This window comes from Gorilla gorilla, chromosome 13 (genome assembly GCF_029281585.2).
Source record: "Gorilla gorilla gorilla isolate KB3781 chromosome 13, NHGRI_mGorGor1-v2.1_pri, whole genome shotgun sequence".
Classification (NCBI taxonomy): domain Eukaryota; kingdom Metazoa; phylum Chordata; class Mammalia; order Primates; family Hominidae; genus Gorilla; species Gorilla gorilla.
The window spans coordinates 121,157,964-121,182,030 of NC_073237.2; the positions used below are offsets into that span (position 1 = coordinate 121,157,964).

General features: G+C 51.9%; 1 protein-coding gene across 1 annotated transcript in view; it reads left to right on the forward strand.

Annotated features, from left to right (window-relative positions):
• OLFML2A (olfactomedin like 2A) overlaps positions 1 to 22,720 on the forward strand; it is a 37,613-nt gene extending 14,893 nt beyond the window's left edge. The window contains exons 3-8 of the mRNA XM_004048596.5: positions 2,834 to 2,941; positions 7,093 to 7,299; positions 9,234 to 9,483; positions 11,913 to 12,164; positions 15,612 to 15,797; positions 17,636 to 22,720. Of these exons, the coding sequence (XP_004048644.1) occupies positions 2,834 to 2,941; positions 7,093 to 7,299; positions 9,234 to 9,483; positions 11,913 to 12,164; positions 15,612 to 15,797; positions 17,636 to 18,240 (1,608 nt within the window). The 3' untranslated portion in view covers positions 18,241 to 22,720. The remainder of the gene's footprint in view (positions 1 to 2,833; positions 2,942 to 7,092; positions 7,300 to 9,233; positions 9,484 to 11,912; positions 12,165 to 15,611; positions 15,798 to 17,635) is intronic.
• Positions 22,721 to 24,067: the final 1,347 nt, after the last annotated feature.

The window sequence follows — 24,067 nt, forward strand, 5'->3', positions numbered from 1 at the left end:
CCCGGAAAAGATCAGCACCCATCATTAATGATCTGGTCACCTGTGTGGCACTACCTGTGCCCCTGATTCTGGCACCTGTGTGTCACTGCCTCTGTCCCCTGATCTAGGCTCCTGTGTGTCACTACCTGTGCCCCTGATCTAGGCTCCTGTGTGTCACTGTGTCCCTGATTTAGGCACCTGTGTGTCACTACCTGTGTCCCCTGATCTGGATGCCTATGTGTCACTACCTTTGTCCCCAGATCTGGGCACCTGTGTGTTGCTGTGTCCTTGGCAGCCTGTGAGAGACCAGGGTGCCCCTTGGTCTTGCTTATCACTCTCCTCAGTGCCTGGCTGAGTAAGCATGTGCTGGCCTGGAGGAGGGTGGCAGGGGCAGATCATGGAGGGGTCAGATGCCAGACTCAGGAGATGAGAAGCCACATGTGGGCAGTGGGGAGACACAGAGGGTCATCTCGCAAGGGAGGGACCCTCGCCAAAGCCAGTGTTGGTGGCCATGAAGGCAGCAGAGTGAAGCTGGGAGCTTCCCATGTAGCCCCTAGGAGGAGCCATCGGTGCTGCTGGGCTTCATGAAGCCCTCTCTGTGTCCACACAGTGCTGAGCTCTGTCCATACACTGCTGCTCCTTACTACGGCCCTATTGTCCCATTTCTTAACACAGAAAACTGAGGCACAGAAGTGTCTATGGGCATGATTCTCAAATTGTGTTCCAGAGCCCCAGGGGTCCCATGCAGACCCTCAGGGCCAAAGCCAGGTTGTGGGAGAGCAGAGAAGCCAATGAGCCTATCTTTGCTTCCAGCACAGCCTCCCGCCCCCGTCTCTGTTTTAGAGATCAGCTTCTGCTCAAAGAAAAGCTCCCTGGCTTAAAACAGTTTGAGACCCCCTGGGAAGGTGGGAGTAAAACTGTTTTGGAAACCGCCAGCCAGGACCAGACAGGAGCACTGGCTTGTGCAGGCCCTGGGAAATGCCGGAGGGCTCAGGGTGGGGCTGTGCGTGAGGGTGAGCCCGAGGAACTGCCCTTCCCAAGAAGCCAGGGAAGGCTGGTTTCCCAACCAGCCCCTTGTGCCAATGTCTCCCTGACACTCTGGCATTTTGGCCATCTGGAGGGAGTGTTATATCCTGATGAGGCGTGACAGAGGAGAGGGAGAGGGGAAGCTGTAGGGCAGAGCCCTGGGCTGGGCAAGGGAGACCCAGCAGCTGCTCCAGGTCCTGCTGCTGACCTGTTGTGCAAGGCCCTCCCTCTCTCGGCTGCCATTTCCCCATCTGACCATGAGACAGGAGCCATAAAGCATGATAGGAAAGAGACGGTGATTCATGATATCTCCCCTGCCGAATGTTGGGAAAGAGACGTGGATTTATATGAATTTGGGTTCTGCTCCTGGTTCCACCGTTGAACAGCTGGGTGGCCTTGGGCAAGTCACTTGCCCCCTCTAAACTGCATCCATCTGTAAAATGAGGGTGAAAGTTGTCCATACCTGGTGTTAGTTTGGGCCACAAGAAGCAGGCTCTGAAGCCAGAGATTCATGTGCAAGTGATTTATTTTGAAAATATTCCTGGGCTGGGCGTGGTGGCTCATCCCTCTAATCCCAGTGCTTTGGGAGGCTGAGGCAGAAGGATCACTTGAGGCCAAGGTGGGAAGATCATTGTTCAAGACCAGCTGGAATAACATAGTAAGATCCCATCTCTACAAAACATAAAACACTTAACTAGGCCAGATGGTGCACACCTGTAGTCCTAGCTACTCCAGAGGCTGAGGTGGGAGGATTGCTTGAGCTCAGTAGTTCGAGGCTGCAGTGAGCTATGATCAAGCCACTGCACTCTTTCCTGGGTGACAGAGTCTCTGAAAAACAAATAAACAAGAAAAGAAAATACTCCTCAGAGAAACTGGAAATGAAGTGGGAGACGCAGGGTGGGGAGAAGAGGGTATCCAAGTGAGGGTGTGGTCTTGGGAAAAGTGCCAGCCTCAGTCACATCCCCGGAGGATCTCTGGAGTGGGGACAACAGCTCAATTCATCCCCACTGGGGCTAGTGAGTTGGGATTATAGATGTCCGTGTCACTAGATCATTGCCTCAAGGCAGCTGCAAGAGGACGTATACTCTCTGGCACTTTGGGGGCGAAGCAACTCTAAAGAGAGTCACAGATGCAGGCACATGGAAGCCAGGGACGGGCACAAAATCTAGTAAGAGGGATCTCAGAAGATCTGGACAAACTCCTCCAGTGCCCACTACACACCTCATGAGGTTGTTACAATGATTAATTGGTATAGCTCCTTAAAGCCCGTAGCACAGCGCCTGGCACGTGGTAAGGGCTCAGAAGATGGAACCTGTGGTTTTTCTTGTGATTATTAGCAAGCTGGGGCTGGTGAGTGCTCAGGGCCCATGCCAGCCACTCTGAGGCTCTGGGGTTGTGGAGTTCTTTTTTATTTTAATTATTATTATTATTATTATTATTTTTTGGAAGACAGCCTCACTCTGTCACCCAGGCTGGAGTGCAGCGGTGTGATCTCGGCTCACTGCAACCCCCACCTTCTGGGTTCAAGCGATTCTCCTGCCTCAGCCTCCCAAGTAGCTGGGACTACAGGCACACACCACCGTGCCTGGCTAATTTTTGTATTTTTAGTAGAGATGGTGTTTCACCATGTTGGCCAGACTGGTCTTGAACTTCTGACCTCAGGTGATCCACCCGCCTTGGCCTCCCAAAGTGCTGGGATTACAGGCGTGAGCCACAGCGCCTGGCCCAGGTTCTGGAGTTCTCAATTGCAGCAGGGTTCCTTTTACCCTCTGTGTCTGGCCGGCCATGTGCTGCACTCTTTGCCTAACCATCCCCCTTCCCCGGGCAGCTGCAGTCCATGGTGGATCTCCTGGAGGGCACCCTGTACAGCATGGACTTGATGAAGGTGCACGCCTACGTCCACAAGGTGGCCTCCCAGATGAACACACTGGAAGAGGTAAGGGCGGGGCTGCCGCCAGAGGCCAGGCTGCTGTGGTGCTGGGGGCCAAGGGCGCTGTCCGAAGGGGCCCGGGCAATCCAGGCTTCACCCTGGTGACCATGGGAAGCCAGACTCCAGCCTGTAGCTGGGGGAGGGAAATGCGGGCCACAGGGTCCAGCCTCTGGGGAAGAGGTCTAACTGGCTCAAGGGCCTGCAGGAAGCTGAAGTCTGAGTGGAGAAACCGAGGCACCTGCTGGTTGTATGAAAGGGGTTCAGAGGGAGCTGGAACTTGCAGTTGCCCCCAGTGCACCAAGATCAGGACCCACAATTCTGGGGGTACCATTCACACAAGATTCCTTGGTGGCTGGGCATGGTGGCTCAGTGGCCTGGTGCAGTGCCTCACACCTGTAATCCCAGCACTTTGGGAGGCCGAGGCAGGCGGATCACTTGAGGCCAGAAGTTTGAGAGCAGCTTGGCCAATATGATGAAACCCCATCTCTACTAAAAATACAAAAATTAGGCGTGGTGGTACGCGCCTGTAATCCCAGCTACTCAGTAGGCTGAGGCAGGAGAATCACTTGAACCTGGGAAGTGGAGGTTGCAGTGAACCGAGATCGTGCCACAGCTTGGGCGACAGAGCAAGACTGTCTCAAAATAAAAAATAAGATACCTTGTCGGAGTGCCCCCCCTGGGTTGGTAAAACATGGCAGGACTGACCGAGCACATGGGCTAGTGCCCAGCTGCTGTGGAGGCATAGGTGCTGCGTGTCCTGCCCTGGTCAGGGTGAATGTGCTATAGGACTGGGCAGGGGACCAGGACTGCCCCTGGGGACAAAGACAGAGTTGGGCGAGCATGGGGGTCCAAGCTGCAGGTTCGAGGTTTGTATCTCTGCTGGCACAGCCTCACCTCCGCCTGTTTCCTGCATCCGGCCTCTGTTGGGCCACTGGGAGTCTGGGGACATACAGCTGCCAGGAGCGGGCGTGGGGGCTTCCTTTCCCAGCTTCCTTTACAGAGGGAGGGGGCACCTGGGCATCCTGTGCCCCAGGGTAGGAGATTAACCCCTTCCTCACCCCAAAGTTGGGATCACAGTGGCTTTAAGTATTCAAAAAGTGTTTGGTATGTACCTACTATTGGCCAAGCCCCTGGCAGCAGGAGAGAAAGCTGACACTTGGTGAATTTCTTCTGTGTCCCAGTATTTCCTGTGCAGCTAGTACATTCCAGGCCCTCCCGTTACTGGCTCTGAAGTTATTCTCCTTTGATCTTTCCTCGTGTAACCTCAGGAAATGTCAACCCACTTCATGTAACTCTGAGCCAGATGATCCGGAGGGTATATCAGCTAGGCCTGGAACCAACCAGAGATGGTTTCCACAGCCACAGAAAAATGACTTTTTAATTATCTTCTGTTTTGCATTATCTTGCTTTGCTTCTGTTAACCATGGTTTACTAAGTGATAACCTTATGGAAAAATTAAAAGCAAAAAGCTTTTGTTCACCCTGGGAGGAGGTGGGGAGAGAACAGCCTCGCTTGGGAGAGGCTGGATCCCTCTGCCAAAGGGAAAAACCTCCCAGGGGATAAGCAGCAACTTGGGGTCTCAGCTTCCCTCTGCTCTCTTCCCTGACACCAGTAGTTCTCAACCAGGGGTGATTTTGCCCCCAGGGGAAAGCTGGCAATAGCTGGAGACATTTTTGGTTGTCACAACTTAAGTGGAGGACAGGATGGGTGCTACTGGGATTCTACTGGTTAGAGGCCAGAGATTTGGCTAAATACCCTACAATACACAGGACAGTCCCCAAAAGCAAACAGCTATCTGGCAAATGTCAATAGTGATGAGGTTGAGAAAATCTGTCATACACTTTGACTTCTGTCATCCCTGGGATCTAGTTTTTTGATTGTTTGTTTTTTTGAGACAGGGTCTCACTCTGTAGGCCAGGGTAGAGTGCAGCCTCAATCCCCCAGGATCAACTGATCCTCCCACCACAGCCTCCCAAGTAGCTGGGACTGCAGGTACACACCACCACACCCATCCAGTTTTTTGTGTTTTTTGCAGAGATGGGGCTTTACCACGTTGCTCATGCTGGTCTTAAATTTCTGGGCTCAGGCGATCCTCCTGCCTTGGCCTCCCAAGGTGCTGGGATTACAGGCATGAGCCACTGCACCCAGCCCCTGGAATCTAGTTTAAAATGCACTGTCATATTCCATAGACTTTTTGGTCCTCACAGTGACCCTGCCATTTAGTTGTTATTATGATGACATAATAGCCCACTTTACAGGCAGGGAAACTGAGGCTTGGAGAAGTAGTTACTGGCCCAAAGTTACCCAGCCAGGAAGTAGAGAGCAAGGATTTGAACCCACGGGTATCCGACTCCTGCCTGCTGCCTCTTGGTCCCTGAACATGAGTCACCCAGGGATGACTGGACGTCAATCACTTTTAGGTTATCTTTTCCTCTGTAACAATTTCTACAAATGAAATTCTGGACCCATAATTCTGTTGCTCCGCGGCTTCTCAGCAAACTGGTGCTTTCTGCCTCTGACTTCTGTCTGTCCTGCTTTAGCTGAAAAGTAGACTCAGACGAAAGAATCCCAGATCTACTAGAGCTTTGGCGAACTGGGACTGATACCTGCCAGGCCCCCCAGGTTTCCAAGTCCTCTCCAGTGAACAAGGCCAGCTTGGGTGACAGCCCAGCAAAGGAGATCCCTAGATAGCGGGAGGTTCACAGAGCGAGGAGCATTATGGTTCTAAGCAGTCTGTCTGCTCCTGGCAGGATTCAGAACCAGGAGTAGATCCAGGAGCTGGTGTGGGAGCTGCTAAAAGTAGGCAAGGAGCCAGAGCCCCAGCAAGGGGAGATGAGGCAGGGAAGGAGAACAGGCCTGGGAGTAAAGGCAGGGCTCAGTGCTGGGAGAGGAGCCGGCACGGCCCAGGAGAGAAGCTGGAGACTTGCAGGGAGCAGAGATTCACCCTCAGCAAAACCCCAAAGGGTTTCACTCCATCTACATTGTTTGAAGATTTTATAAGCAGAAGATATTTATGTATTATGTGTACAATTTTAAAGTAATTTTAAAGTAGCAAAAGATTGGAAGCAACTTAAGTAACCATCCATAACGGGCAGGGATGGTGGCTCACGCCTGTAATCTCAGCACTTTGCAAGGCTGTGGTGGGTGGATCACTTGAGGTCAGGAGTTCAAGACCAGCCTGCCCAACATGGCAAAACCCCGTCTCTACTAAAAATACGAAAATTAGCCAGGCATGGAGGCACGCGCCTGTAGTCCCAGCTACTCAGGAGGCTAGGCAGGAGAATCACTTGAGCCCGGGAGGAAGAGGTTGTTGCAGTGAATTGCTTGCAGTGAGCCGAGATCGCACCACTGCCCTCCAAGCTGGGCAACAGAGTGAGACTCTGTCTCAAAAAAAAGAGTAACCATCAAAAAGGGACTCGGCGGCTGGGTGCAGTGGCTCACGCCTGTAATCCCAGCACTTTGGGAGGCCAAGGCGGGCGGATCACTTGAGGCCAGGAGTTCCAGACCAGCCTGGCCCACGTGATGAAACCCTGTCTCTATTAAAAACACAAAAAATTAGCTGGGCATGTGGTGGGTGCCTGTAGTCCCAGCTACTCAAAAAAAAAAAAAAAAGAAAAGAAAAGAAAAGAAAAAGAAAAAATAAGGGACTGGGTAAATAAATTATGGCCTTCAAGCAATGGTGTACTGTGTGGCCATGAGAAGGAACGGAGCCCTATATATGCAGATATGCATCAGTTCCCAAAATAGGCTGTTCAGCAAAAAAGAAAAGTGGTAAAAATATGTGTGTATGTATACATGTGTTCCCGTAAATATACAGACTCTCTTTAGAAGGATATACAAGGAACCTATAATAACTGTTGGCACTGAGAAATAAAGGTGGGAGGGTGACTTTTTATAGCCGTTGATATCTTTTAAATTTAGTACCATGCACATGTATTATCTATTTTTTTAATTCCTTCACTTTTTAAATTTAAAAAGTTCATAAACACAGGGTCTCTTGGAGCCTATTTTTCCTGCTCATGCTCACTGCGGCCGCCCCCAGCCCATTCGGGGGACTGGGCAGCAAAGCCTAATGACCAAAGCTGGGGTGTCCCTCCAGGCTAGGGGTTCAGAGGAAGCTGGCCCAGGAAAGACCTCCAATCCTGCCCCCTCCACAGAGCATCAAGGCCAACCTGAGCCGGGAGAACGAGGTGGTGAAGGACAGCGTGCGCCACCTCAGTGAGCAGTTGAGGCACTATGAGAATCACTCTGCCATCATGCTGGGCATCAAGAAGGAGCTGTCCCGCCTGGGCCTCCAGCTGCTGCAGAAGGATGCCGCCACCGCCCCTGCCACCCCTGCCACGGGCACTGGTAGCAAGGCCCAGGTGAGGCCCCAGCTCTGATCATGGGGCCGGAGCTGGCTGAACTTGGGAGCTCAGTGTGCCAGGACGTTGGCCCTGTGGATCAGCTTGATGGGGGTTTGGGGCTGTAAGATGGGGTTGAGGACTGGCACAGCCAGAGAGTCCCTGGCAGGGTGATGTGCAGGGGGTACCTACTGTACAGCAAGCACAGTCAGCACAGGGAATGGGGATAGGCCTGGGGATCCTGCCAAGGGGGCTGGTCCCTAAGCCAGGTGTTTGGCATCCTTCTCATTCCCAAGCTTGAAACTAGTAGGGACAAGCTTGTGGAGGTGGTGCCCCCTGCCTGGCCCTCAGAGACCAGGTTGGCTGCAGCAAAACCACTTCTAGCCTCCCCTGCTGTGGCTGGGTTGAGCCTGCTCAGAGGGAGGTGGGCAATGCCTCAGGGACCCCTGCAGACTGATACCCATTCATCTAACCCACCCTGGGGTACAGAACTCCTGCAGCCAATACCCAGGCACTCGACCTCCAAGCTCAGAGCAGAGTGAGCAGAGGCACTGGTTCTGTCACTAGGCAGAGCCACCCATGACAGATAACACACCTGCGTGCAAATGTGATAAACGTCCTCTCTGTAGGCAGATGAACTGTGAAGCTGGTTCTCCCTCTGAGCAGATCAATTAGAAGGAACAACCACTTTTGGGTGAGCCAGTTGCACAGAGGCTCCTGCCTTTGCTGGGTATGTGGCTTGGCAAATGGAGTGCAGACTGGATTCAACCCCATTCAGGCTCCTCTGGCCAGTCACCCTTGGGCAAGACACAAGCCACACCATTGTTCACACTGGCCTTGTGTTTTGGTGAGTGGCTGAAGAAGGGAGCTGACATTTGTGGAATTCCAACTTTAAACTTGACTTTCTCACAGACATTGTCAGTGAACCCCATAGTCACCTGGGAGGAGGGGCGACCCCTGCCCATTTGGCAGATGAGGCACGGAGAGAGGTCACATGGAGAGGCGGTGACGGAGCTGGGACTGGCAGCCAGGTCTGCGTGACTGCCAAGCCCACCCTCTTCCTCTCTTCTTCTCCGCATCTCGGTCTCCTTTGCTGACATTGTGATAATGCGGCCATTTGTGTCTGCAACTGGGACCGCCTAGATGCCGATAAAGCAGCTAGGAAGCCTGTGCCTTGGCCCCCAGCTGGCTTCCTGCTCATTCCCGTGCCAATTCCGCAGGCGAGAATGAAGCGTGTTTTGGCAATGGTGCAGAAGGCACCCGGCTACTGTACTTGCCGTATCTGCTGGAGCTTCTGCCTAACGATGAGTGATGTCACAGGCCCTGTGTTCTTGTGCCAAGCCAGCATCAGAGGCATTGAAATAGGAAGTGAAAATAACAAAACACCAAACGTTAGAAATGGCATATCCTAGAGGTTGGGTGACCAACCCTGTCCCAGTTTGCCTGGGACTTGAGGGTTTTTCCAGGATGCAGCACTTTCAGTGCTAAAACTAGGAATGTTCCAGGCACTCTGGGATGAGTTGGTCACCTTGCCTAGGTGCCTAAGAACCTCTCCTCTCCCCACGTACTAAGACCAATGAGTAAGAGAGACAAGGCTGGGAAGGTAAGCAGGTAGAGGAGGCTGCCTCCCAGGGAGCTGGCCCTTCTAGCCTGCCCCCCTAGCCTGCCCCCCAGGGGGAGTGGACAGGAGTTGAGAAGTGGGACAGGAATCTAACCTATCAGGTTGGACTTCAAGCCTGCAAGGGAGCTAAAGAGCTGGGTGAGGAAACTGAGGCAAACCAGTCATGGATGTAGCCGCCATGGTGGGGTAAAGGAAAGCTGTGACTTTGTGAGTGCTTGGGACATAGGGCCTGGGGCAACATGGCCACCTCCAGTCCCCACATGCTGAGCCCCCAGGACTCCCCACAACATTTCTTCTACCGTCCTTCAAGTCTGAGACTTCTCTTCCCTCCCAGGACACAGCTGGAGGAAAAGGCAAGGACATCAGCAAGTATGGCAGTGTGCAGAAGAGCTTTGCAGACAGAGGCCTCCCAAAACCTCCCAAGGAGAAGCTGCTTCAGGTGGAGAAGCTGAGGAAGGAGAGCGGCAAGGGCAGGTTCCTCCAGCCCACAGCCAAGCCCCGCGCCCTGGCCCAGCAGCAGGCTGTGATCCGGGGCTTCACCTACTACAAGGCAGGCAAGCAGGAGGTGACCGAGGCGGTGGCAGGTGAGTAGGAGGGGAATGGGGACCCTGGGGAGTCGGGGATGGATGCCTCCTAGGAATCCCCTCATCTTCTCTGCAGTCGGACCACCCCAGATTCAGTTCCACCCATTGATTACCTGTTGGTGCCCTCTGCTCATCCACATATGAGGATAACACCCCACTCAGGGGGTCATTGGGATGAGATGGCAGAACCAACCTGCAGGGCCACTCGGTGGCTTTTCAGTATTTACAGCTGTCTTCACCTTCATTGGACTTTTCTTTGTGCTTTTGAAAATGTGCTGAAGGTCCCCTCTGACCAGGTAACAGGGAATGGTAGAGACACAGTCCCTGTCCCCACAGATCTCACAGTCTAGTGAGAAAAAATACCTATGACCAGGCAGCTGCCACAGTGAGGGGCAGGAGAATACCGGGCTCCTGAGAAGTGACAAGGGCTTTCGGGGCATCTCTCATTTCCTCTCCAGCTCCTCCCTCTTCTTATATCCCCAAGGAACAGCCCACAGACTCTTGTATTTTTCCTGCAGCTCTCTGCTGGATCACAGAGAAGGGTGACAAAGTAATTGGCAAACAAGAGACACACGTTTCAAGATACCCCAAATTTCTGAGCCATCTCTACAGGTTGTGGTTCTTGATTCCCCCACTAAGACCCGCCCCAGATGGCTGCTCTCTTCTGATGTCCCAGAGGGGTGTCCCAAACCTGCTCCTCCCCTTCCTAGGTCCTGCTGACCACCTCCTCCTGCAAAGCCCTCCTTCCAGCCCATGTGCAAGGGGCGCAAGGAGGTGAAACAGTCAGGGACCAGGCTCCTTTGAGAGCCCTCTTGTTTCTTGGCCTCTCAGGACTCAGGGGCCTCTTTCCCCTGGTCCCAGCTGCTGGCCCAAGCCCTGCCAGCTTGGTCTGGACACGGCACAGAGCCTCTGATCCCTGGCTGGGGCACTGCCTAAGAACAGCTGCAGGCATCTGACTCTGCCAGCAAGGCCTGTGGGAACAGGCGCCCTGCCCTGGCAGGCTGCTTAGGCCAGGCCTCCCTGTGGTCCTCCTCGACCAGGGGGATGACCCCCATCCCCGCCAGGGCCCAGGCTGCCCACAGCAGGGCCTGTGCAAAGAGGAAGCCCAAAATGGAGAAAAAAGGAAGAAGTTATTGTCCTCAAGTCAAGGGGCCTCTGAGCCCTCACCCAGCTGACCAGGAGGTCCCCTGGGCACCAGACCATCATAGTAATAACAGCACCGTTCCTTTGTCTCCCTGGTGTCACAGTTTTTTTTTTTTTTTGAGACAGAGTTTCGCTGTTGTCACCTAGGCAGTGGTGCAGTGGTGCAATCTCAGCTCACTGCACCCTCTGCCTCCTGGATTCAAGCAATTCTCTCGCCTCAGCCTCCCAAGTAGCTGGGATTACAGGCACGTGCCACCATGCCCGACTAATTTTTGTATTTTTAGTAGAGACAGGGTTTTGTCATGTTGGCCAAGCTGGTCTCGAACTCCTGACCTCAGGTGATCCATCCACTTTGGCCTCCCAAAGTGCTGGGATTACAGGCATGAGCCACCGCGCCCGGCCGGTGTCACAAAAGTGTAAAAGTGTTTCCCTAAACCCTTCCTTCCTTCCTTCCTTTCTTTCTTTTTTCTTTTGAGACAGGGTCTCACTCTGTCACCCAGGTTGCAGTGTAGTGGCACGATCATGGCTCACTACAGCCTTAACCTCCCGGGCTCAAGTGATCTTCCCTCCTCAGCCTCCCTAATAGCTGGGACTACAGGGGCCCATCACCACACCTGGCTAATTTTTTCTATTTTTTAGTAGAGACAGGGTTTTGCCATGTTGGCCAGGCTGGTCTTGAACTCCTGGGCTCAAGTGATCTGCCTGCCTCAGCCTCCCAAAGTGCTGGGATTACAGGCACCAGCCACTGCGCCCAACCCTCTAAGCACTTTCGTTCATGCCGTCTCATTTGATTCTGGCAGCAGCTGCATTTTCCATGGCAGAGTAATAGGAGAAGGCCTGTAAAACGGGAACAAGAGCTTCTCTCTAGAATTGAATCTAGCAAATGAGAGAACTGGTACAAAGTGCTTGATGCGTAGGAAGGAAAGGGATCTCCTTTTTGGTACCTCGTATTTGCTGGGATCTGTGCAAATGTTTATGTACATTTTTCTATAGTCAACACCACAGTCCGGCATGGTGGGCTCATGACTCTTAGTTCACAGAGGTGGCCCAGGAAGGCAGGGGGACATGGCTGAGGCCACCTGGCTGGGTTTAGAGCCCTGGCTGTGAAGTCCTCCCTGCCTCCCATTTTGAGACCTTTCACCCCCCTCCAGGTGTGAGGAGGCCCTGAGGAGGCCTCCCCCTCCACTCCCTGAGGGCCCCTGAGATGGGGGCCCAGTGGACCTTAGGGAGACCCACACGGCAGCAGGTGGTGCTGAGATTTGAGCACAGGGGTCTTCTCTCCGCAGACAACGCCCTCCAGGGCACTTCCTGGCTGGAGCAACTGCCGCCCAAGGTGGAGGGCAGGTCCAACTCCGCAGAGCCCAACTCCGCAGAGCAGGATGAGGCTGAGCCCAGGTCCTCCGAGCGAGTGGACCTGGCTTCTGGCACCCCCACTTCAATCCCTGCCACCACCACCACCACCGCCACCACCACCCCGACCCCCACCACCAGTCTCCTGCCCACCGAGCCACCTTCAGGTCCAGAAGTCTCCAGCCAAGGTGAGTGAGCTTCACAGGAGTCAGCACACTGTAGCCTGTGCCCAAATCTAGCCCACAGCCTGTTTCTGTGAAGCCCTCAAGTTAAGAAATGCTTTTTATAGCTGAGCATGGTAGCTCACACCTGTAACACCAGCACTTTGGGAGGCCAAGGTGGACTAATCACCTGAGGTCAGGAGTTCAAGACCAGCCTGGCCAACATGGAAAAACCCCCTCTCTACTAAAAATTAAAAAAATTAGCCAGGCGTAGTGGCGGGTGCCTGCAATCCCAGCTACTCGGGAGGCTGAGGCAGGAGACTCACTTGAACCCAAGAGGCAGAGGTTGCAGTGAGCTGAGATTGTGCCACTGCACTCCAGCCTGGGCGAAAGAAATTTTTTCTTTTTCTTTTTGAGACAGAGTCTCACTCTGTCACCCAGGCTGCAGTGCCATGGTGAGATCTTGGCTCATTGCAACTTCCGTCCCCCGGGTTCAAACAATTCTCCTGCCTCAGCCTCCCGAGTGGCTGGGATTACAGATGCCCGCCACCACACCTGGCTAATTTTTGTATTTTTAGTAGAGACAAGGTTTCACTACCAGGCTGGTCTCTAACTCCTGACATCAGGTGATCCTCCCATCTCAGCCTCCCAAAGTGCTGGGATTACAGGCATGAGCCACCGCACCAAGCCCAGGTAGTATTTTCAACAAATTCTTCTTAAAATGTCACCTAGAATGCCATCATCAAATCCAGCAACTATTTTTATTTCTTTATTTCCTGTGTCCAATCGTTGGCTCTGTTTTGATGTCAGCATTTATAGTTTTGCTCTGTGTCTCATGGTAGAAATCTTCCTCGTTAAGTCATTGATCCCGTCCTTCCGAAGGGATCTTGGCTCTCTGTGGTGAAAATCCTTCAAACCCTGTCCTGCTTTGGTCCAAGGTCATTCCACTTCTACGAATCTTTCCTGAAGGATCCACCAGCAATGGGAACAACAGCTGCCGCTTAAGTGGTTGCATCATGGCATCATTTCTAATGTCAGAAAACTGGAAATAACACGAAGGGCTGACATGGGGAGGACTGGTCAGATAAATTCAGGGCACAGCTGTCCACCGGCCTGGCAGAACCTTGAAATCACATCATTAAAAGCCTATTTAATGATGAGAGAAATTGCTCAACGGAGGCTAAAAACAGGATACATAAAACTGTATACTCACAGTTTTTTAAAGTATGTCTGCATGACTGTACATGCAAAGAAAAAAGAAAAGGAAGGAAATGCCACATGTTTAAATTTTTCTTTGGATGGGAGAATGGTGGGAGGGGGTAAAGGATAAAAGACTACCTACTGGCTGCAGTGTATACTGCTCAGGTGACAGATACATTAAAATCTCAGAGATCACCACTAAAGAACTCACCCATGTAACCAAAAACCACCTGTTCCCCAAAAACTATTTAAATAAAATTTTATTATTATTGTTGTTGTTGTTTTGGTTTTTTTGGTTTTTTTTTTTGTTTTTTTTTTTGAGACGGAGTCTGACTCTGTGGTCCAGGCTGGAGTGCAGTAGCGTGATCTCAGCTCACTGCAACCTCTGCCTCCTGAGCTCAAGAGATTCTCCTGCCTCAGCCTCCCAAGCAGATGGGATTTCAGGCACACACCACCACGCCTGGCTAATTTTTCTATTTTTAGTAGAGACAGTGTTTCGCCATGTTGACCACACTGGTCCTGAACTCCTGACCTCAAGTGATCAGTGAAATACAATTTTTAAAAAGAGAATAAAAGAACAGAAGAAAATTTTTCTTTGGATAATGGCAGTTTTTAGGTTTTTATTTTTTATCTTATAAGAGTTTAAATTTTTTTTATTTTTTAAAAAGTAAAATAAAAAAGAAAAACCAAAAAAGAAAAAAATTTACATTTTTGTACTGACAAATAAAAATTGTATGTATTCATTTGTTTGGCATACTGCAGAAAGAATAATTTTTTTAAATGTGTGTATTTATAATGTACAACATAATGCTTTGATATGTGTACACACGGTGAAATGGCTAAATCAAGCTAATTAGCATATATATTACCTCACATTACGTATCTTTTTTTGTGGCTAGAACACTTAAAATCTACTCTCTTAGCAATCAGAATTCAAGTGTACAATATGTTGAACTTATTCCTGTTGTCTAAATGAAATTTTGAATGCTTTAAGCAACATCTCCTCAATCCCCCCCATCCACTAGTAACCACTATTCTACTCTCTGCTTTTATGAGTTTGACTTTTTAACATTTTTAATTTTTAATGTTTATTTTTATTTATTTTTATTTTATTTATTTATTTTTTTTAGATGGAGTCTCACTCTGTCACCCAGCTGGAGTGCAATTGTGTGATCTCGGCTCACTGCAACCTCCTGCAGTGATTCTTCTGCCTCAGCCTCCAGAGTAGCTGGGACTACAGGCACCTACCACCGCACCCAGCTAATTTTTGTATTTTTAGTAGATACGGGGTTTCACCACATTGGCCAGGTTTGTCTCAAACTCCTGACCTTGTGATCCGCCCACCTCAGCCTCCCAAACTGCTGGGATTACAGGCATGAGCCACCGCGCCCAGCCAATTTTTATTTATTTATTTATTTTGAGGTGGTGTCTTGCTCTGTTGCCTAGGTTGGAGTGCAGTGGTGTGATGACAGCTCACTGCAGCCTCAATATCCCAGGCTCAAGCAATCCTCCCACCTCAGCCTCCCCAGTAGCTGGGACTACAGGCGCACACCACTATGCTCAGCTAATTAAAAAAATTTTTTTTTTTTTTTTGTAGAGACAAGGTCTTGCTATGTTGCCCAGGCTGGTCTTCAAGTCTTGAGCTCAAGTGATCCTCCCACCTCAGCCTCCCAAATTGCTGGGATTACAGGTGTGAGTCACTGTGCCTGGCCAAGTTTGACTATTTTAGATTCCACATATAATGAATAATATAACTTTGAAGATTTTTATTTTCTCCATTCTTTTTTTTTTTTTTTTTTGAGACGGAGTTTCACTCTTGTCACCCAGAGTGCAGTGGCATGATCTCTGCTCACTGCAACCTCCGCCTCCTGGGTTCAAGTGATTCTCCTGTCTCAGCTTCCTGAGTAGCTACAATTACAGGCACCGCCTACCATGCCCAGCTAATTTTTGTATTTTTAGTAGAGACGGGTTTCACCATGTTGCCCGGGCTGGTCTTGAACTCCTAACCTCAGGTGATCCACCTACCTTGGCCTCCCAAAGTGCTGGGATTATAGGCGTCAGCCATTGCGCCTGGCCTCCATTCTGCTTTTCTGAATGTTTTATGTTTTTGGTAATGATCAGGCATTGTTTTGATGATGAGGAAAGGGGAAAGAAGGCCACAAACAAAATTTCAGGAGAGATTTAAGTTAGACCCAGATAACATTCCCAGCCCATTGCTCTGGCTGGGGGGCTTGGGGGTCTGTGTACCGATGCTGCCTGCCCTCCTCCCCACAGGCAGAGAGGCGAGCTGTGAGGGCACCCTCCGGGCTGTGGACCCCCCTGTGAGGCACCACAGCTATGGGCGCCACGAGGGAGCCTGGATGAAGGACCCTGCAGCTCGAGACGACAGGATCTATGTCACCAACTACTACTATGGAAACAGCCTGGTGGAGTTCCGCAACCTGGAAAACTTCAAGCAAGGTCAGGGACCCCCGGAGGTGGAGAGGGGGCTGGGTATGGACAACCTGGGGAGGGGTCCTCATGGGGACTTGGCCTTCCTTGCCTTGTGGGTTTCTATGGTATAGGCTGGTTGAGCTCCAGATTGTTAGCCACCCCAAGGAGGGGGTTCTGGGCTGAGGGCACTGGGCTGGAGGCCCAGACAGACCCCATGGCACCCCGGTGTGCTAGCACCCTGCAGGAACCAGAATGCAGCGGCAAACAAGAGAGACATGGTCCTGCCCTCACAAGTGTGACTTACCATCAAGGGGCCAATACTGAGTTTCCATTTGTTGAACGCTTACCCTGTGCTGATCTCGCCCCCCGTGTATCAGCTCTTGGTAGCTACATACCTCCAGGAGGTGGGGTTATCACCTGTTTTATAGGTGCGCAGTATCTCAGGCCTTAGCGGAGCTGCAGGTCTGGGCAGGGGCCAGGATGGAGCTGACGGCACAGGGAAGGGCAGAATTCTGGTTATCAAATCTGGGGCATGATGCCAGGAAGGGGCCATTTAGATCTAGCCTGCCCTTCAGAAATGCACAGTCTGGTGGGGGAGGCAAAGGCTTAAAGAGACAATTTCAGTACAGCATTAGAGGGAGCACTGAAGGGGCTATGGGAACCCAGCCTAGAGATCAGGGAAGACTTTCCCAGGAAGGTGATGCTGAGCTGGGCCCTGGAAGAAGAGTAGGAGTAAACCATGCGGAAGGGAGAGGGAAGGGTGTTCCAGGCAGAAGGCTCAGTACATGCAGAGGCCTGGCAATGAGAGGAAACGTGATGGCCTGGGGTAGGGGGGATGGTGACTGAGTAAGCTGGGGCAGGCCTGGTGAGCCAGATAAAGGAGTTTGGACTTAACCCCGAAAGCCATGGAGTCACAACTAAAGGCCTGGAACAGGCCGGGCGTGGTGGCTCACACCTGTAATCCTAGCACTTTGGGAGGCTGAGGTGGGCTGATCACTTCAAGTGAGGAGTTCAAAACCAGCCTGGCCAACACGGTGAAACCCCGTCTCTACTAAAAAATTAAAAAAAAAAAAAATTAGCTAGGTGTGGTGGCAGGCGCCTGTAATCCCAGCTACTTGGGAGGCTAAGGCAGGAGAATCGCTTGAACCTGGGAGGCAGAGGTTGCAGTGAGCCGAGATCGCACCACTGCACTCCAGCCTGGATGACAGAGAGAGACTCTATCTCGAAAAATATGAAAAAAATAAAGGCCTGGAACAACTGAAATCCTTCCTCCGCTAGCTCAAAATTGGCGGGCTTTCTGCTCAAGCAGCGCACAGGGTGGTGGAGGAAGCCAGTGATAAGTATCAAGATGAAGGCTTCTGTCTGGCTGCTACAGACGTGTCCTGGGGGGAAAAAAGACAAAGGGTTATGGGAGGCTGGAGGAGAGGCCCCTCACTCAGGCTAGGGAGGTCAGTGAAGGTTTCCTAGAGGAGGTGACATTGGCCTGGGGCTCTGAAAGATGGGCAGGCATTCCCCAAGCAGACAGCCTGGGGAATGGCAGTCCTAACAGAGGAACAGCAGGGACGAAGGCCTGGAGACAAAGAATGGGGCTGATGTCACCCTGTGTCTAAATCCTAGCTGTGCCATTCCAGAGCTGGACGACCTTGATCCTCTGAGCCTGTTTCTTTTTAAGCAGATGGGATGATGATAGACCTCCTTCGGGAGACGCTCGTGCCATAATAAGATGTCATCCCAGCTCCAGGCACACTGCACATGCTTGGTATCAGTCACTTACTGGGCCACTGAGAGCCCTTGGTGGTCTCAGGGGATGTGGGTGGGCTGGGGTTGCTCGGGAGGTCTGGGGTGACCATCGCCCTCGCCTGCAGGCCGCTGGAGTAACATGTACAAGCTGCCCTACAACTGGATCGGCACGGGCCACGTGGTGTACCAGGGCGCCTTCTACTACAACCGCGCCTTCACCAAGAACATCATCAAGTACGACCTACGGCAGCGCTTCGTGGCCTCCTGGGCGCTGCTGCCCGACGTGGTATACGAGGACACCACACCTTGGAAGTGGCGCGGACACTCGGACATCGACTTTGCCGTGGACGAGAGCGGCCTGTGGGTCATCTACCCCGCCGTGGACGACCGTGATGAGGCCCAGCCCGAGGTGATCGTCCTGAGTCGCTTGGACCCCGGCGATCTCTCCGTGCACCGGGAGACCACGTGGAAGACACGGCTGCGGCGGAACTCCTACGGGAACTGCTTCCTGGTGTGCGGCATCCTGTATGCCGTGGACACGTACAACCAGCAGGAAGGCCAGGTCGCCTACGCTTTCGACACGCACACGGGCACCGACGCACGCCCCCAGCTGCCGTTCCTCAACGAGCACGCCTACACCACCCAGATCGACTACAACCCCAAGGAGCGGGTGCTGTACGCCTGGGACAATGGCCACCAGCTCACCTACACCCTCCACTTCGTGGTCTGAGTGGAGACCTGTGCTCCCGGGAGAGAGGCAGCAGTGCGGGAGGGGCTTTGCACAGCAGCTCCTGCAACTGACCCAGTCCGCAAATATTTATTGGGGGGCCAGCCCAGGGCTGGGACTGGGCATGAGGTGGTCACCAGGATTGAGCTTCCTCAGCACCCAGTGGGTAATACTTGCTTCCACTTGCAGAGCACCGTGCCAAGCACTTCCCACACACTTACCCGTTTGATTCTCCTAGCACCTCCCTTGGAGGCAGAGATCATGAACCCATTTAACAGATGAGGAGACAGGCTCAGAGAGGCACCGTCTCTTGCCTAACACCTCAGTTGTGATCAGGCAGGCTGTGCTCTCAGGACAGCCCCATTTTACGGATGAGGAGACTTCACCACGCCCTCCCCCATCTCCCCTGGTCTCCCTTGTTCTCTCAACTCAGTCTCCCTTCCCAGGGCCACTCAGAACCAGAGGCCTTTAGGGCCAGTGTACTGGTGTGGGGTGGAGGCCCTGGCTCTGCCTGCCATCCTAGGGCCCTGTTCTGGCTGAGCTGTTGGTGGCCCTGGGCTTAGGGCCCCTTAGCCAATGTCCTTGTCTCTTGTCTTTGGCCAGCACCCCCAGCCCAGCCCACCCCACCCGCTGTCCGGCCACATTCCAAACCTCTACCGTCACCTAGCTGCTGAGCAGAAACCGCACCCCGAGAGAAAATCCCGTCCTCTGTTCCAAGGCCCCTGTCTGCTCTATGCTCATTTTTATTTTCTCTTATTCTTCATCAGTGCCGTCATTTGTTTCTGCAGCAGCAGCTGAGAAGGCAGCCGGCAGCTCTGCCAGGGTGGGGAGCTGAGCTGAGGCTCCCTCTCCACCCAGAAGCACTGGCGTTGTTCACATAGTCAGGCCTTGGGTCCCCTCCCTGGTTCATCCAGAGCCTTTGGGCCTGGAGTCCGCCTTGTCCTTTTTCTCTGGGCTTTCAAACCCACAACCTTTACACACTCAGGGATACCTCCGGGTCTGCCATGAATAAGACCCTAGGCCCAAGTCTGGTGTGGTGCTAGGATGGCACAGTTTCCCTCTTCCTTGCCAGCCCTGACCTGGTCACTGGGCAGGCTGGCCCAGCAGCCTGGGGGCTGCAGAAGACATGGTGTGAGTAGTTGGGTCCGGGGGAGGCATCAGGCCTTCTTCTGGTTGCAGGAGAGAACCAGAGGGTGGGAACGGGGAGGGAAGAACTGAGGGTCTGCAGACTGGACTTTTCCTGGCTCAACCCAGGACTTGGGTTGAGGATGCACCGGGGCCACCTTGCCCGGGGCCACTGGTGGCTCCCCAGAGCCTCAGACCCACACAGCCCAGAGGACGAGGCCTTCAAGCCTGCCCCTCTTCTGCTTTTTTAGACAGTATTTTTAGAGCTGGAAAGAAATTTTCTAGCCCAACTCCCTGTTTCATGAAAGAGAAAAGAGGCTCAGAAAAGTTTAGAGAGCAGCTCAGTGTCACACTGGAAGCTGGGCACAGCCGATCTCCTTCCAGAAGGGTTCTGTCTGTATCCTTTATTCTCCGCACATGGAGGCTGCCCTACCTGGGAAGGCACCCCAGCACCTGTGAAGGACATTTACTGCTCATCCTCACCTGCCCCCTGGCCCTTGCTGCCTTCATTCTGTCCCAATGCCAGCTCCCAGGATGTCTGTATGTTTGAATACCAGTTGCCATGTTAGGAAGGTCAGCTGCACAGCCAAGAGTGTAAGAGTGTAAAGAAATGCCTTTTTTTTTTTTTTTTTTTTTTGAGTTGGAGTTTGGCTCTTGTTGCCCAGGCTGGAGTGCAGTAGCGCGATCTCGGCTCACTGCAACCTCTGCCTCCTGGGTTCAAGCGATTCTCCTGCCTCAGCCTCCCTAGTAGCTGGGACTACAGGCACCCACCACCACACCCAGCTAATTTTTGTATTTTTAGTAGAGACAGGGGTTTCACCACGTTGGCCAGGCTGGTCTCGAACTCCTGACCTTAGGTGATCCGCCCGCCTCAGCCTCCCAAAGTGTTGGGATTACAGGCATGAGCCACTGCGCCTGGCCAGGAAATGCTTTTTGTGCAGAATACACTTCTTTCAGGCATTGTCAGGTGCTGTTTTGTTTAAGCTCTAACTCACCCCTGGAATACAGGGGAATGATGACAACCAGCCCAGCCAGGCCTGACTCATCATGGTCACATCCAGCCCCCACCCCTGGCCAACCAACCACTGCAGGCTCCTCTTCCGGACTCACCAGGGGGCCGCGAGGCCCCGGCATCTCCCTTGGCCCTGGGTGTGGGTTTTACAAGACTGTGTCTTTCGTGACATCATAGCCCAACCATGTGAGAAGAAGGAGAAGGCCCCCCTTTCTTCATTAATCTGGAAAAAAGGAAAGTGAGAATAGGCTGATTTTTAAAAGTTAAGGGGCAAGCAGCATTGCATTCTGGGGGAACGATCCTGGCCACAGCCTCCAAACAAACATTCACTAGGCCTCTTCTGTTTTCATACCCTTGTAAGTGGGTTATGTGGTGGGTATGGTCGGTTTTTTCTTTTTTCTTTTCTTTTCTTTTTTTTGAGACAGAGTTTCGCTTTTGTTGCCCGGGCTGGAATGCAATGGCGCGATCTCAGCTCACTGCAATCTCCGCCTCCCGGGTTCAAGTGATTCTCCTGCCTTAGCCTCCTGAAAAGCTGGGATTACAGGGCCCTGCCACCAAGCCCAGCTAATTGTATTTTTAGTAGAGACAGGATTTCACCATATTGGCCAGGCCGGTCTTGAACTCCTGACCTCAGGTGATCCACCTGCCTCAGCCTCCCAGACTGTTGGGATTACAGGCATGAGCCACCACGCCTGGCCAGTTTCTTCATTTTACATATGGTCACATTGGCGCCTAGAACAAACAGTTAGGTCACTCGTCACATAGGCAGTTAAGTGGAGAACCAGGTTTCAAAATCAGGTAAGAAAACCATCATCATTAACTGAGCACCAGCTGTGCTAAGCCTGCCACGGGCATATCCTTGCAGCCTCACAGCAGTGGGAGGTCTGCATCCTGAATGTCCTCATTTTACAGATGAGGACACTGAGGAGAAGAGACTTACCCAGGCTCACACAGCAGCTCAGCCTGTTCCAGGCGCTGGTCAGTGCGTGTTCTTTGCCACCAGCCTGTCACTCCAGTGGCAGCTCCAGAAACAGAGGCTGTTGCTTTTATCCCTAAACTGCATCCACAGGGAAGCCCCAAGAAGGAGGTTGGGGCCAGCTCATAAAAAGCCTGAATGCCAAGCCAAGGAGTGGATACCTCCAGTCATTTTTAGAACAAAGTCGAGTATAAATTTACAGAGAAAAAATTCTAAGACAGTTGGATGTTGTCCTGTTGGTGAGGAGAGGAAGGGAAAGGTTTTTCTTGTAGGGAACTGGAACCAGCCCACAACTGCACGCTTGTGAGCTGTGATGGAAACCTGATCCCCAACAGCTTTTGAGGTTGTTTGTTTGTTTGTTTGTTTACCTGTCTTGGGCTTTGTTGCTTTTGGCAAAAGGTACTTCAAACAAGGGAGGGCCTGGACTGAGGGGGACCAGGTCTTCTTGCTGACCTCATCTACAAAGGCAAAGGAAGGCAAAGGAAGCTGTCTCGGGTGTTTCTGAACAACGTGACTCATGAGGGGCTTTGGCTACCTCTTGCGTTCCCCCTAGAGATGTCCAGGCCTTACATTTAATCGGCTTTTTCTGCGGTGGGGTAGAGAATGGAGCTCCCGCCTTGCGGGCAGTGCTAAAGGTGGAGCTGGGGGATTTTCCTGGGAATGATTTGAGGGCTCTTGAAAGCCCATGTGTTCCAAAGCGTCTTTAACTCTGGGATAGCATTGGAAGCCGCTGTCATGACAGGACACGGCACTGGATGGCTGGCAGAGAGCCCTGGCTGGGAGTTAGGGAGCCCTGGGTTGGAATCCAGCCCCACCTCTTTCATGCCACAGGTTTGGTCAAGTTCTCTCCCGCTCAGGGTAGGGCTGTGAACTCCCGCTTACAGCTAAGAACATGCAGCTCAGTGAGGACAAGACCCTTCTAGAGCTTTACCCCTAATCCCCCCGCCAGGAGCCCCGAGGCCGGCATTATTCCTCCCCATTACAGGTGATGAGCCTCAAATTCAGAGAGCTTAAGCAACCTGCTCAGGGTCACATCTCCAACAGGCAGTAGAGTCAAGGTATAAACCAGGTCTGTTTTTGTACCAGAGTCCCAGACTAACTGTTGGTAGGAATCTTGTAACCAGTCATGTTTTCTTCCTTGTTTTGGCCTCTGGGAAGCTCAAAGTCAAATTCGAGACCCTTTTTTTTCCAATTGTGCTGAGTCTCCTACTAGACTCGCTTCATTCTAGCTTTCTGCTTTTACCTTTACCCTAATCTTTCTATTTTTATGCTATTGTACTTTATCTATTTTTGTAAGTTGCTGAGATATCTGTTTTGCAACAAGATGGGCTATATCTAAATAAAGACATGATAAAAGGTTTGATTTAAAAGTCTGGACTAAATGCTGTGGTCCATATCCTTATCAGAACACATAAATTTAATAACTTTTAAAACAAATAATTTGTCGGCCGGGCATGGTGTCTCGTACCTGTAATCCCAGCACTTTGGGAGGCTGAGGTAGGCGGATTACCAGAGGTCAACACAGCACAGGAGTGCACACTCACAAACAACCGTGCAAGAGCATAAGCCTTAGGATCTTTCAAACCAGGGGTCAAACTTGGGGAATTTGCTTGGGGTCTGACCTTTCTCCTATTAAAATGGAGAAGATCATATTGTATATATTCTAGAGTTCGAGACCAGCCTGGCCAACATGGTGAAACCCTGTCTACCAAAAAATACAAAAATTAGCTGGGCATGGTGGCACACGCCTGTAGTCTCAGCTACGCGGGAAGCTGAAGCAGGAGAATTGCTTGAACCTGGGAGGTTGCAGTGAGCTAAGATGGCGCCACCACACGCCAGTCTGGGCGACAAAGCAAGACTCCATCTCAAAAATAAAAATAAAAATAAAAAAGTAAAAAAAAAAATTCAGGATCAGGCATTGGGAGGAACTGATGGTGTGGAAAAATGAATGGGGTAGGTGGATGGGAGATTAAGTACGCTGTTAGCTGAATGGGAATTGGAGGCCGGGCATGGTGGCTCATGCCCGTAATCCCAGCACTTTGGGAGGCTGAGGTGGGAGGATCACTTGAGACCAGGAGTTCAAGACCATCCTGGGCAACATAGTGAGACCTCCTCTCTACAAAAAATAAACAAAAGTAGCCAGGCGTGGTGGCATGCAAAAAAATAAAAATAAAAAATAAAGAGTTTGTTATGAGAATTGGCATTGTTGCTACACTGCCGATGGAACTAATTGGAATGGTGAGCTGTGCAGAATCCAACTGAGACTGAAAGCCAGACCCCGCTGAGTGGAGAAGACAAGCCAGGTGTTCCCAAAGGTGTTCAGACACTAGCCTCGGCCCCTTCCCTGCCTTCCTGTGCCAACTGCAGAGAGAGGTGCAGGGTAAACTCACTCCTGGGTCAGAGAATGTGGGGCCGAGGGAAAGGTAAGGAAAAAAAAAAAAAAGAAAAAGAAAAGAAAGGCTGGCAGGGCGCTGTGTCTCACGCCTGTAATCCCAGCACTTTGGGAAGCCAAGGCAGGTGGATCACGAGGTCAGGAGATCGAGACCATCCTGGTTAACACGGTGAAACCCTATCTCTACTAAGAATACAAAAAAAGTAGCCAGGCGTGGTGGTGGGCACCTGTAGTCCCAGCTACTCGGGAGGCTGAGGCAGGAGAATGGCATGAACCCGGGAGGCGGAGCTTGCAGTGAGCCGAGATCGCGCCACTGCTCTCCAGC